Source organism: Pygocentrus nattereri, chromosome 18 (assembly GCF_015220715.1).
Source record: "Pygocentrus nattereri isolate fPygNat1 chromosome 18, fPygNat1.pri, whole genome shotgun sequence".
In the NCBI taxonomy this organism is placed as follows: Eukaryota; Metazoa; Chordata; class Actinopteri; order Characiformes; family Serrasalmidae; genus Pygocentrus; species Pygocentrus nattereri.
The window spans coordinates 18,271,658-18,285,479 of NC_051228.1; the positions used below are offsets into that span (position 1 = coordinate 18,271,658).

Sequence of the window (13,822 nt, forward strand, 5' to 3'; positions counted from 1 at the left end):
ACCCTGTTAGCCACATCACTGTATTTACCAAGACATGGAAGCCTAACACATCAGACCAGCTCATTACTCTGAGATGCGAATAATGAGAACTTTGGAGTGAAAATAGACGTGTACGATTCCAGACCTTAAATCCAGTTCCCAGTCTGGGATCACTGAACTGCTGATGCAACTAATTGGAATGACCTGTGTTATACCCACTGTTAATACAAAATCCAGGACTGGACTCTGGATTTGAAGCCATCTGCCACAGAGGAACCACTTTAGATTCCCTTGCAAACCTTTCAATAGATGGTTCTTTGAAGAACAACGTCTATAAATGTAATGGGTGAATGTGAAGAACCTTTACAATGTTTAAAGAACCTCCACATACTGTAACAGTTCTAAGCCAACTTAAACATTATTCCCAGAATGTTATGTCGAAGCCAGAACCCATTCAGGAACCTCAATTATTACATGAGAAGGTTTTTACAGGTAAACAGTAGAACAGCTGTCTCACCTCGGGTGATGGAGGGGGCGAGATAGAGTGAGGAGACATTGATCTCTGGAGGAGAGAGAGAGAGAGAGAGAGAGAGAGAGAGAGAGAGGGAGAGAGAGAGAGAGAGAGTTACTCTGATTATTCCACTGATGAAACAGAACTGAACTGTATGTACCACTTAGTGTAGATGTTACCATGACAACCAGCATTACATGAGTCAGAGTGAGGCGAGCAGCAGTGAGATTAAACTAGTGCGTTAAACTAGTGTTCAGTTTTCAGTTGGAGCTCATGTAATTTATTGCTTTAAATGATGGCAGGGAAATATACTTATTAACCTTCTGGGGTCTAATAACGCACCCATCTGTCATATGATCTGTTTCTATATCTGTTTCTGTATCTTTGTGATGATCCAGCACAGAAATACAGTTCAAACATTTCCTGAATCCATAAAGTCACCCTTTCCATTTCATCTTATCACAAGATCAAACATGAAGAGGGGCTGAGATGCATGCCATCTGCTCCTCACCAAGGTGGAACTGTGTCCATCTACATTCTATGTGAAACTGACCAATGGAAATTCAGGAAATCACCAAGGACTGACCATCACCCCAGAAAACCCTTCATTCCTTAATCAGTCCACATTGGAGACACAAGTGAAATGGTGTGTGGAGAGTTGACAGCTGCTGAAGTTGCTGCTGTGTTTTTTGGAAAGTAATGATGAAGATACCGGAGAATTTTGATATGAAACATGTGAGTATCAGGTTATAGGAAGAGCCTTTAAAGGAGAGTTTAAGAAGAGATGCACAAATCCAGAGAGAATGACCTCAAACCCTGGAGTGGCCTCAATCAGACTAGTCTATTCAGACTGAGGTGTTTCCATGGACACATTCTCTTCTGAACTACTAATTGAATTATTAACGGATAATTAGCCCACAACTACACATGGCTACTGCCAGGAAAGATGGTAGGTCACAGAAAGCACAAATTTCACATGCTGATCCATTTTTCTGACCATTGCTCACATGCACAGATAGATTTTCATCAGCTTAAGGGAAATTCCAACAATTTTTCAGAACTTCTGCATTACATCGCAAAAAAACTGTTTTTTAGAATATTTTTTACATCACTTGAAAGCTGCAGTTTCCTTTTACAGAAAAAAAATCTTGTTACATCAACATGAGTTGCAAGTTACTAATATTTTTTCCTTCTTCTGTCACTGAGACATTGTTTTACGATATTCCCTCTAACTGCGTACTTTTTAAACTGCATTTAGGTCAATTATCCCATCATCAACATTCTATATAAAACTCAGAAGACATGTGTAGATACACTGGTGGTTTTGGATGATAAATAAAATGTCTATATATGTGTTGTAGTCATGGCGACCCCTGGTTTCTATCACCACCATTGTAAAGAAATCTCAAGCAAGTTCTTCGTTTACAATTTTGTTTACATCTCAGTTATTTAATTATGCAGAACATTTAGGACAATCAGTGGAATTTCCCTTCAACACACTGAAGTCTAAATTTATTGGGATTTAAGAGCACAGTAGTATTCAAAAGTTTAGAACCACTTTATTTACTATTTATGTTTTATTCAAGGGTTCTGTGAACAAGAATGTTAATTATCTACTGTAATTGACTACTTTAATAAAACTTTTTTCAAGTTATCTGTCATGATTGGCCCCTCCCAGTCCTGTCCATGTGCTTTTTGTTTATTTTTTCATCCATGTGCATTTGTTTTGGTTTCCTAGTCCGGCCCCTTGTTTTGGTTACTCCGCCCCGATTGTTTCCACCTGTCCCTCGTTTACCCTGTTGTATTTAAGCCCTGTGTTTGCCCCTTGTGTTTGCTGGTCTTTGTACAGGTCTATGTACTGTTGTTTGTTCTGTTTGTACTGTTCTGCTTGTTCTGTTGAATTCTGGTGTCTGTCATGTCTACCTCCCGATCAATCCGTGTTGGCTCTATGACCCTGGACTGTCTTGAATCTGATTTTGGATTTGCCTAAAAATAAACATCTCTTATCTCTGCATATGCGTCGGCCTCCTCGCTCCCCGTTACATTATCTGCATTAATATTTGACATTTACTTATGAAATACAAGGCATTCTGGATATCAATTTTATTATAACTTAATTCTTGATGTTCTACAAATTTCTCAGTCACTTTAGAGTCTTCTACAGCTCTGCTCATCATTCTGGACACAGCAACATTTCTACATTCCTCTTTCCAGCTTCATTCTGATTACTCAAAACATGTGAAATTGTTTAGTCAATCATTTCATTTAATCAAAACACTGATTCCAAACTTTTGAGCATACATTTCCTTTATATATGCATAATTAATAAAAATGACAGAATTACATGGCTAATTACATAATATAACATTTACATTTGATTTTGCATTCTGTACAGATTTGGGGTGCTGAGGGGCTGATGCACCCCTTCTTTTCAGGACTGCAACTGCTAAAAACATTAATAACACAGAGAAACCGAGGAAGTGCGTCAGCGCTCTGATGTGTCAGTTATATGTATGTGGTCTCTCGCCTCGTGCAATATGACACACTCTGTTTGATGTAAAGCATGAAATATATTCAAATTGAAAAAAATGAAAATAATTTTGAATGACATCATCATTTCAGTAACATATACAGAGCTTAACATTTCAGCACCTCCAACTTAAAACAAGTTCCTGCATCCCTGAGCACAGCTGGATCTGTGATCTGTGAACAGTGTAAGTTCTGACCTCTCTGCTGTAGGACAGGCCGGCGCGGTCCAGAGCCGAAATGTTGAAATGCGGTTCGTACACCATCAGGTCGGGTCGTTCCACCTCCAGAATGGCCTTATCTTTAGGAATGGCTGCCAGGTCCTTATAACCAATCACCTGATTGTCCATCCTGGCCTGCGGGGAGAGAAACAGCCAGGTGGTGAAGCTTTCAGAGAGCGTGTGGAAGTTGTGCAGCCCCTATTTCACACTGGGTAAAGAGCAGCTGGTGTTTTTAAATTCAGTTTAAAAACGGAGTATAGTATAGTTCTGACTGCACTGCCGTATGATATGTTGGTGATGGCCCACCACTATAGAAGTTGCTGGAGATCCAGGAGCACTGGGACCCCGCGACGATGGAGCCGTTCCTGCCTGCCGCAGGGAGAAAGGTCATAGAGAAATGTCAAAGGTCATTCTTACAGCACAAGCTGTGTAGAGCGGTTTAAATAAGTGAGATCTATATCTGATGACAAATCATCAAATTGGACATACTGAACACGCCCCCTCTGCCTCAGTGAGAGAAAGGAGTGCGTAGTTTGTATTATACACACACACACACACACACACACACACGTGTGTGTACATTCATTTATATACATTCATATACACACACATAAACATATAACAACTTATAAATACTTTAAATGTCATATTAATCCTTATATAGTATTGATTTTTATGTTAGAAGTTAACACATTCTCTTTAGAGAACATATTTTAATATATAATTACTGTTTAGTTGCTCAATTTAACATGCTAAACACAAATTTAATATTTCATGGTTTATGTTTTTAATATATGTTTAAATATTTTTCACTTAGAAAATCAAGAAAATACACAGTTATCTACATTTGTGTATGTATATACACACTTCCTTTAATTGCACTCACTGTCTTTTGCCTTGATCTTGACACACACACACACACACACCCACACCCACACACACACCCACACACCAAATAAGAATCTGCTTTCGAATTAGTGCTGTCATTACTCACTGATTAAAATGTAGCTTCTTTATATATGGGCAGTGATTAGCTTTGGTCTGCATGATGATAATGCTTTTACAGTTTGACCCTCTGTTTCCTTAATCAATCATCAAAATTACTGAAAGATTACTTGCTTATGAATATGATCAGTAGAGATCATCCTACATGAAACTGCTTGAAATTACATTCACTTCAGCAAAACATGCAAATCACAATAAAATTCCACAGATATGAAGCTTATCAAGAAAATCTGATTTAAAAAGAAAGAATCAACAGGAAAATATACAAAGGTATTAAATTAAAACACAAAAACAGCATGTGTACCTTCTGCATGACTGCTGTCCGCTGTAAAACTCTCTCTACTCGTCTGGGCTGGACGGCTCTGTGATCAAACCCCCAACACAGATCTGAGTTACAAACAGACACAGAGAAAATTCATTTTCCCTTTCACTAAATTTACAGCAGTTTATACACAGCAAATCAAGTAAAGAACAGCAGGATTACAGCATCAGCACATATCAATAACCCAATGAAATGCCCACTGAGCTAATCTCTTTAATTACACCCCCCCACCCGCTCACTCACACTGTTCAACACACCCCCCAGCATCAGACTCCCTTTATTATTCACCACGGCACACTCCGTCCAAAGGGCTCTCGCCTCGAATGCACTTTAAAGCAGTAATTCAACTGAAAATATAATTTATATAAATTTTCCCTTCACATCAAAATGTATGACACACTGTTACCTATAAAAACAGACAAAAGTACAGACAGAAGTCCAGCTATAAATATGGATATAAATGGTTTGCATATACACATGTAAAGATTACAATATTTTAAACACAGGTTAAGTGTCTGTCACAACTTATGTTTCAGATAATTAACTTAACATTAGTAAAAACCACAAAATCTACAGCACATATAAACAGTCTATCTATCTATCTATCTATCTATCTATCTATCTATCTATCTATCTATCTATCTATCTATCTATCTATCTATCCATCCATCCATCCATCCATCCATCCATCCATCCATCCATCCATCTATCTATCTATCTATCTATCTATCTATCTATCTACCCCTACCCCTTATCACACATAAAAAAATGGTTCTTCAAGGGTTCTTTAGCAAACAAAAAACATGAACCATGAACACTCAAAGAACCCCTTTGTATGATTAAAGAGTTCAAGATTCACAATATAGCAGAACCCTTTTCAAGGAATGTATATAAACCACATACAACAAAGGCTTCTTCGAGCGTTCATGGTTCTATACAGAACTATTTTCTTCACTAAAGAACTCTTGGAGAATCATATTTTTAAAGACTGTACACTAAATGCAGTTGATCAACCAGGAGGTATTTGGTGTCTGAAGTTAGCTTCTTTAGTTTTAGCCCTGGAGCTACTAAGCTAATGTAGCTAACAAGTAATGGAGGCTTGTGTGCACAGATTAGCATGGTGCTAACTGCTGGCCTAAATCATCACACATTTGCCTCAAACTGTGTGGAGTTGATCAGTATCTCAGTATCTCAGTAGCCATCCCGAAGGCTGAACTGTCGCTTTAATGGTCTCATTTCTAAGCAGCAGAGCGGGACAGTCACTGTCTGCTGGCTGGTTTGAGATGCAGACTCATCTTACAGACAGACGTCCTGTCTGATCAGTAGCGCAGTGCGGGGGAGGGGAGACGGTCAGTCTCCTTCAGTCTGATTCACCTTGACCAGACGCTCAGACAAATAAGCATGCTGTCTAACACCCTGTACATTTAGAATTTAGAGAACTATTATTTTTGCTTTTCTGTATCTGGTCACACACATGACTATATACAAATATATTCATACATACATTCATTCATTTGTACATGAATTTATATGTATTTATATGTAATTAGACAGATGGACCAACTGACCAACTGCATATTTTATTACAGAGAGAGCAGAACTATTGCTGATTATTTGGATTTGGTAAAATGTTGAATAAAAATTGTATTTAAAAATAGTATTTTTCATTAAAATATTATATATACATGCCGTTCAATGCCATGTATATTTCATTTATGTGAAGGAGAAACATTACTGTTGGGTAATACATTATTTATTATGTGGCAGTTTGCTTCTTAGCTCCCACCCCAAGCATGAGACTGTGGCAGCACTGGGCAGCTCCTTCAGTGACAGGCTGCTTCACCTCAAGTGTGTGAAGGAACGCTTTCACAGGTCCTTCCTTCCTGTTAGATTGTACAACCGGCACTCCTGCCAGTAGAACCTCCTCCACCCCGCATTAGACCTCACACCCCTACAGAACATAAACTGCGGATTCATTACTATTTCCTTCGTCCAACTGGCAGGCCAGTCTAGTACCCGCACTCTTTTACTACGAGGCCACGCTGTTGTAACACGCGCAGAATATGGCTTGGCATTGTCTTGCTGAAATAAGCAGGACGTCTCTGAAAAAGACGTTGCTTGGATGGCAGCATATGTTGCTCCAAAACCTGTATGTATATTTCAGCATTAATGGTGCCTTCACAGATGTGCAAGTTACCCATGCCATGGGCACTAAAACACCCCCACACCATCAGAGATGCTGGCTTTTGAACTTTGTGCTGATAACAATCCAGACAGTCCTTTTTCTTTTTGGCCCGGAGGACACGACGTCCAATACAATACAATTTGAAATGTGGACTCGTCAGACCACAGGACACTTTTCCACTTTGCGTCAGTCCATCTCAGATGAGCTCGGGCCCAGAGAAGTCAGCGGCGTTTCTGGGTGTTGTTGATATTTGATTTAACTTGCACTTGCAGATGGAGCGACGAACTGTGTTCACTAACGATGGTTTTCTGAAGTGTTCCTGAGCCCATGTGGTAATATCCATTACAGAATGATGTCGGTTTTTAATGCAGTGCTGCCTGAGGGACCGAAGGTGACGGGCATTCAATGTTGGTTTTCTGCCTTGCTGCTTACTTGCAGAGATTTCTCTAGATTCTCTGAATCTTTTGATGATATTATGGGCTGTAGATGATGAAATCCCTAAATTCCTTGTAGTTGCATGTTGAGAAACGTTGTTCTTAAACTGTTGGACAATTTGCTCACGCAGTTGTTCACAAAGTGGTGAACCTCGCCCCATCCTCGCTTGTGAACGACTGAGCCTTTCAGGGATGCTCCCTTTATACCCAATCATGACACTCACCTGTTTCCAATTAACCTGTTCACAGGTGTTTTTTGAGCATTCCTCAACTTTCCCAGTCTTTTGTTGCCCCTGTCCCAATTTCTTTGGAACGTGTAGCAGGCATCAAATTCAAAATGAGTGAATATTTGCAAAAAACAATAAAGTTTATTCGTTTGAACATTAAATATCTTGTCTTTGTAGTGTATTCAACTGAATATAGGTTGAAAAGGATTTGCAAATCATCGTATTCTGTTTTTATTTACGTTTTACACAACGTCCCAACTTCATTGGAATTGGGGTTCTATATAAATGAAACTGTAAAGTAGAAAATAATTACAGATGCAATATAAAGCAAAGCAAACAAGTAACACTTCTGTTAATATGTCCACATTAGTATAGCTCTACAGTATGAACTGTTTACCATATATACACTCTTTATATTCTGTACTGTCCCTTACATTTGAAACTCTTTCACATGTAGGACCACTCAGCCAATGAAGTGATCCTGATTCGGTCTGTGTCGTACAGCATATATGAGTAACTGTTAACCATTCAACCAAAAAACCCTCTCCATAATTTATGATTCAGCCCAGAATCCAGAACCAGAGCCCGAAGAGTGAAGGAAGGACCAGCAGACTGCCCGGAGAAACCAGCCTACTGCTTTTACATTCTGAGTGCTAATTAGCTGTAACTCATTATTTGGGTTTTGTGTGAGGATGTAGTGAATATTTTATGACTCGAGCACATTTTCTCTGGCCTAACAAACAGACTCCGAGTAGGTTTGAGAGCCTGAAGGCCTTCTGAACTCATTTCCTTCCACATGAAGGAAACAAAGATGTTTTATCTGCAAAAAAAATAGCTGTTTGGTTCCAGACTCAGGCCTTTTTATTGGGTTGTGCTAGTGGCTAATCGGATGGTTTTTGTTTGTACGCCATGTGACGCTCAGACACTCGCTCTTACAGTTTTCCATTCACAAACAGAATGGAGGCCATTCACACACAACATTCACACTCGCACAGCATGGAAACTTCCTGAAAACAAGCTGCAGCTTAGTGGCCGTCACGGTACACATATTTTCAGTTTTGATATGATATCTGATTCTGAGGTCAAGATTGGCTTCAGTTTTCAATAACAAATCCATAAAATCATAATATCTAGAATTGATGAGCATTTTAGAAGAAAGGCCCAGTCACTGGAGTGTGGGTGTGTCCACAGTATAAACCCCACCAACTTTTTCTGATAGGCTGCACCCAGATGGCTAGTTTCAGTCACTGGCTGTGTTGGAAATGGCTTATTACACACTACCCACATACTGATCATACCCCAAAGTAATGAGTAGTATGAATTATGTGCCCAACATGAATTTCTACAATACGGCAAAGAAACCTGGATGACAAACCACTCTGGATATTCTGGTAGTGTCCAGTATTCCAGTATAAGTATTTCAGTAAGTATTCCAGCACCCAACCAGAGTTATCTAAGGACAGCCTTTACACAAGGCAAAGGTTTAAACCTGTTCCAAATGTCTTCACTGTTCATAGAAAAACAAAACATTAACCTTAAAGATGAACGAAAAAATGATCTTAATATCTAATTAGTCAACATAAAGAGGTTTTATTCCAAGTGATTTTTCGAGCATTTCTATTGGTCAATTCATCATTACATTTTCACACAATGTAAAGGGCAGCTGCCATTTTCAAATACACACGTACACACACACACACACACACACACACACACACACACACACACACACACACACACACACACACACACACACACTTTCTAAGCTGCTTATCCTCTTGGGTGTGCTGGAGCCTATTCCAGCAGTTATTTGGGTGGAAGGCAGAAAAGACCCAGGCCAGTCCATTACAGGGCAGACACACAGACACACACATTCACACCCAGCAGCAATTTCACGTCTCTAGCTGACCCGACTGTATGTCTTCGACTGTATGAGGAAACCACAGCATGTACAAATAATGTAGAAAAATAAAAACTTACAAAAATGAAGATGAGGGCCAAGCCCAAAATAGGCCAAGTAGCTGTTAATTGCAGTTCTTTTCAATAATTTGCTGAATATCAATGCAGTCTCGCCTCAACCCTGCGGTCATAATTATAGCTGACTATTCAATGTTGTTGAGGCAATTAAGGAATAATTTACATCTTGAAGAGGAGCTTCTTCAGTGTGTTGAGAAACTCATCCAAGGCCAGCAGAAAAACACAAAAAGCAAAATGAAAGCAAATGTTTATTAATTCACTCCTAGCAGACCAGACATAACAGCAGCGTGAATGTTCAAGTTAATAATTACCTCTCATATTTTAACGGGACTACACTACTTACTACTTCCTGAAAAAAGCTAAATCACTACTCATGACAATTTCTTTTACTCTGCACCAAATGATCTCACTGGCTGATATTTCCTGTTTAAAGCACATTTCCTAAAACAAGCCAAATTATTTGTCAGCATGGTGGGATCATTTCACTTAAAGTAAAAGTTTGTAAAATAAATTACATAATATTCTTACAGCAATCTCAAAATGAGAAATATTAGATATATCAAGTAGATTTAACATGCTTTCCACTGGCCAAGATATCACATTTTGCAGGGTAGACCAAATAAAATCACCAAATACGCCCCTGGTCTTCATGACATACTGCAGCCCAAAACGCAACACAGTCATTCATTACCACTGACGTAACCGTCTGGTTTGCTCAGACAATTTATCAGCCCCGGGTTCAGCATTTTATTGTCAAATCATTTGTCCTATTATACTGTATATGAATACTATGGAAGCACGCAGTGTACATATATAGTGTTATACAGTAGAGTAGTATACAATATACAGTACATAATATCACTGCTGTTGAAACAAAACCTCATATCTCCATTTTTGTTGTTTTTCAGTTTTGGACATTCCTGTTGCTCTTTACATTGTGTGTAAACTTCATGATGAACAGACCAAAAGAAACGACCCAAAATGACTTGGAGAAACGTCTGGTTCTATAGACCATTTTCCCTGTTGTAGTCAAAAGGATGATGGTCACATTTTGTCACGGCCTTTCACATTTTCTTACACCAGCTTTACATCAATGCTTACAATGCTTACAGTTTAATAATTCGTCTCCTGTATTTTTCACTGCAGTCATAATATACTGTATTTAACTAACTCAGATGGGTCATAGCTACTGAATAAAACTAAATCACGGCTGAACTAAAGGAGCAGCCTCTGTTTAGTGGAGGAATCAAGTGGGCGGAGTCTCTCCATAGCAGAACGGCGGGGGAGGAGTCACAGTACTAGGAGGGGTTTCAGTTGAGTATGGCTCCGAAAGACGGATGCACTTACACTTGTGTACAATCTGGCTAAAATGTATGTGGATAATCTCTATTTAGATACAATCCAGACACTCATGAAGAATGAACAAAATGACAGGGTGTAAACAGCGTCAAATACTCGCTTCTTCAACTCCGACACATCTGGAAGTCATTGACTCTCGACTCCTTCAGAGGGTTGGAGTTGACTCTGTGACTGTTGACTCATTATTATAAAAATAAAGATGTAGCAATTGGTTCAAGGCAGTAAAACAGTGTTCTAAAGCCTATTGTACACTGGTGAAGCCACGCCTTTTTATGACATGTACAATCCTATAAAACAATTTAAAGCTGCACTGTGTATGACTTGGGGATTTTGGGGATTCAGCCGAAATGTTTAACAGCACTCAACGTGCAAAAGAACATTCTGTCGTGAGGGTTGTGCTTTGACCCCCTTCCTGAGTGGATGAATCTGCTGACTGAAAGAGAATTCAGAGTACTGATATTAATCTTAGTCTAAACTTGGTGAAGGACCCATCTTCTGAGGATGTGAGTTAATTATCTGCTATTGTCATCATATCTCTATCAGTATAAAGCTGATTTTGAGATCATTTGAGGTCTAAACATCAAACTGGACTGAATCTGTGCGTGTGACATCAATACGTAAAAGACGTACAATGTAGTGTGAAAAACTTGACACCTCTGACTTTTGAATCATTATCAGTCTACAGGATGACTTGCTCACGCTCACTATATTTTAGCCTGTATTTATTCTTCTGACTCAGTAATGACATTTGTTTCATTTTTTAAAAGCATAAGCCTACACTGAGCAGGTTTAAGTGTTATTTTTAGTGAGCATGTTGGAGCATGGCCCTCTACATAATAAGCGACATAAGCAGCTGTTTGTCGTAAGACATAAACATGAGAGCTACAGCTCACAGTGTCACACCAAACTTTTAAAATTTTTACAAAATCTTTACATTACAGAAAATGTACAACTTGAATTTAAAATATATATTGTGTGTACAGTATACAGTTGGCCACTGCATGCTTTGTAACATGAGAGACATGATAAAGATCCTGTCACCACTGCCACCTGGGTTAGATCGAACTAAGCTTACAGTTAGCTGGGTGAGCAAGAAGTACTGCGTGCTGAGCCCTGAGTGCTGAAAAGATACTTAAGTTAACTTAAGTTAAACAGTATAATCCCTAAACCAGCATCCAATAATCTGCATTTCATAAATTAGCCAGTTATAAATGTATAAAACCTAGACAGCCTGGAGTAGTTATTGATATTAGCATTTAATTCTACAGTATATTAGTGAGATGGGACCCCCCAAAAATCCTGCTTAGGCCTCCAAAAAGGCTAGAATGGCTCACCAGTCACTGCAAAAGATGATATCTTTGCAAGTGAAATGATCTTAAATCTATTTATATCTAATATTTTTCATGCTGAGCTTAGATATTATTAGATATATTGACTAGATTTAAGATAATTTAACTTGCCAAGACATCACTTTTTGCAGTGTGTACATACAAACTCTAACCAAACTGTCATATTATGGTGTTATTAATATATTCCAGTGCAGTAGCAATATGCAGCAGTATAATCATCATATGATATTTTGTCCATATCATGCAGCTCTGTCCTGTATCAACACTGTCTCTGCTGTTTCCTCACAAATTCCTTCAGCAGTCTCTCTTCTAATCCCGTCCGGAGTCAATGGGGTGCAACCCAGCCGGTTAATTAGGTGGAGGTTCAACCCGGGTCATGCTCACTGAGGCATGAAGGGCATCTCGCTGAACACTGACACGCACGTTAACCTACACGCCACTCTACTCACGTGATTTATCGGCAGCAACAAAGACCAAATGGTGCTCTGTTAGCGTCACGAGGACCCATCTGTATCAGACTCTCCGCAATTCAAGTTCAATTTAAGAAGCCCCCCTCAAATGGGCCCTGTGGGACGAGGTGTGATTTAGCGCCGACGCTGTTGCAGAAAGAAATCTTTAAATCTTGATTAAGTATTTGATATGTTCTTCCACGGGGACCTGAATTTCCACCGCTTGTTAAAGTGGTGGTTCACCAAATTTACCCAGTTTTGCCCCTCCAAATGTTAGTCAGCCCAGACATGTCTGCTTTTTTAGTTTTAAAAATCTCAGACACTGCAAACTCAGATCTCCACCACCCCCTCCTACTACGTTCAGGTGTTAATGTTGATGATATATTAAAGTGACGGTGGTGAATAATGAGGAGACAGAGCTGAACGTGTCTGTTTATTAGGAGGAATAATGTTAGTGCGCTCAGCTAAAGCGTGTGGGAACAGGATTAGTAACGTAGCTGTAACTTACATTTTTAGCATTATTTTGATTACGTGTTTAACTCTCAGCTGTGAGTGGATCGCCAGTTGCTAGGCAACAGACATTACAGTCGAATGTTGACTTTGAATTAGCAGTTTAAGATTTCATAGCTTGAGAAATGACTCTGTAAGACAAGATTCCTAAATTAAGATCAGATTTCATATCAAGCTGGTGGGTCAATGGAATAAAGACATCTACAGGTTATGTTAACGGATTCATTACTGGGAAAAAAAATCTGTTGTTTTACCTGTGTGAAATAAAAAGTGCTGTGCGTCTTCTGGTGCAAATTTAGGGGAAATTTCAACCACAATTGGTTCAGAATCTCTAACAGCCTTGACTATGTGGTGTCTGACACTGTTATCTATAAACATGGACAGAAATATGGACAAAATTCAGGATGGCTCCTATGTCGTTTTCATCTGTGCTTCTTACATTTCTCTAATTAGCTTTAGTGCAAAAACTGCATAAGCAAACTTCAGACATCAGGGATTTTTGGCTGATGTATCACTTTAAGGCAGCATTGCTGAGGTGAGAGTGAGATGGGGACACGAGCTGTTCGGTAGGATTACGTTTCTGCACATCACCTCAAAGAGCTTCACTTCAGAGAGAGAATTAAACCGTCTCACAGCCTGTCACTGCACCTCAGAGTGAGCTGAACAGCCACAGAGGAGCTTCAGACAAACCAGACAATCCTGGGCTGGCAGGAGATCGTGACACATTTTAGGAATAAAACAAAAAGAATCAGAAACGGATTCAAAATT

General features: G+C 39.2%; 1 protein-coding gene across 5 annotated transcripts in view; it reads right to left on the reverse strand.

Moving 5' to 3' along the window:
* Positions 1-13,822, reverse strand: part of dmtn (dematin actin binding protein) — a 39,811-nt gene that overhangs the window by 13,258 nt on the left and 12,731 nt on the right. For all 5 annotated transcript variants that reach the window (XM_037547425.1, XM_017719482.2, XM_017719483.2 and 2 more), the window contains exons 2-5: positions 4,547-4,629; positions 3,544-3,606; positions 3,217-3,372; positions 497-541 (exon numbers count right to left, since the gene is read on the reverse strand). In XM_037547425.1, coding sequence (XP_037403322.1) covers positions 497-541; positions 3,217-3,372; positions 3,544-3,606; positions 4,547-4,555 — 273 coding nt within the window. In that variant the 5' untranslated portion in view covers positions 4,556-4,629. The remainder of the gene's footprint in view (positions 1-496; positions 542-3,216; positions 3,373-3,543; positions 3,607-4,546; positions 4,630-13,822) is intronic.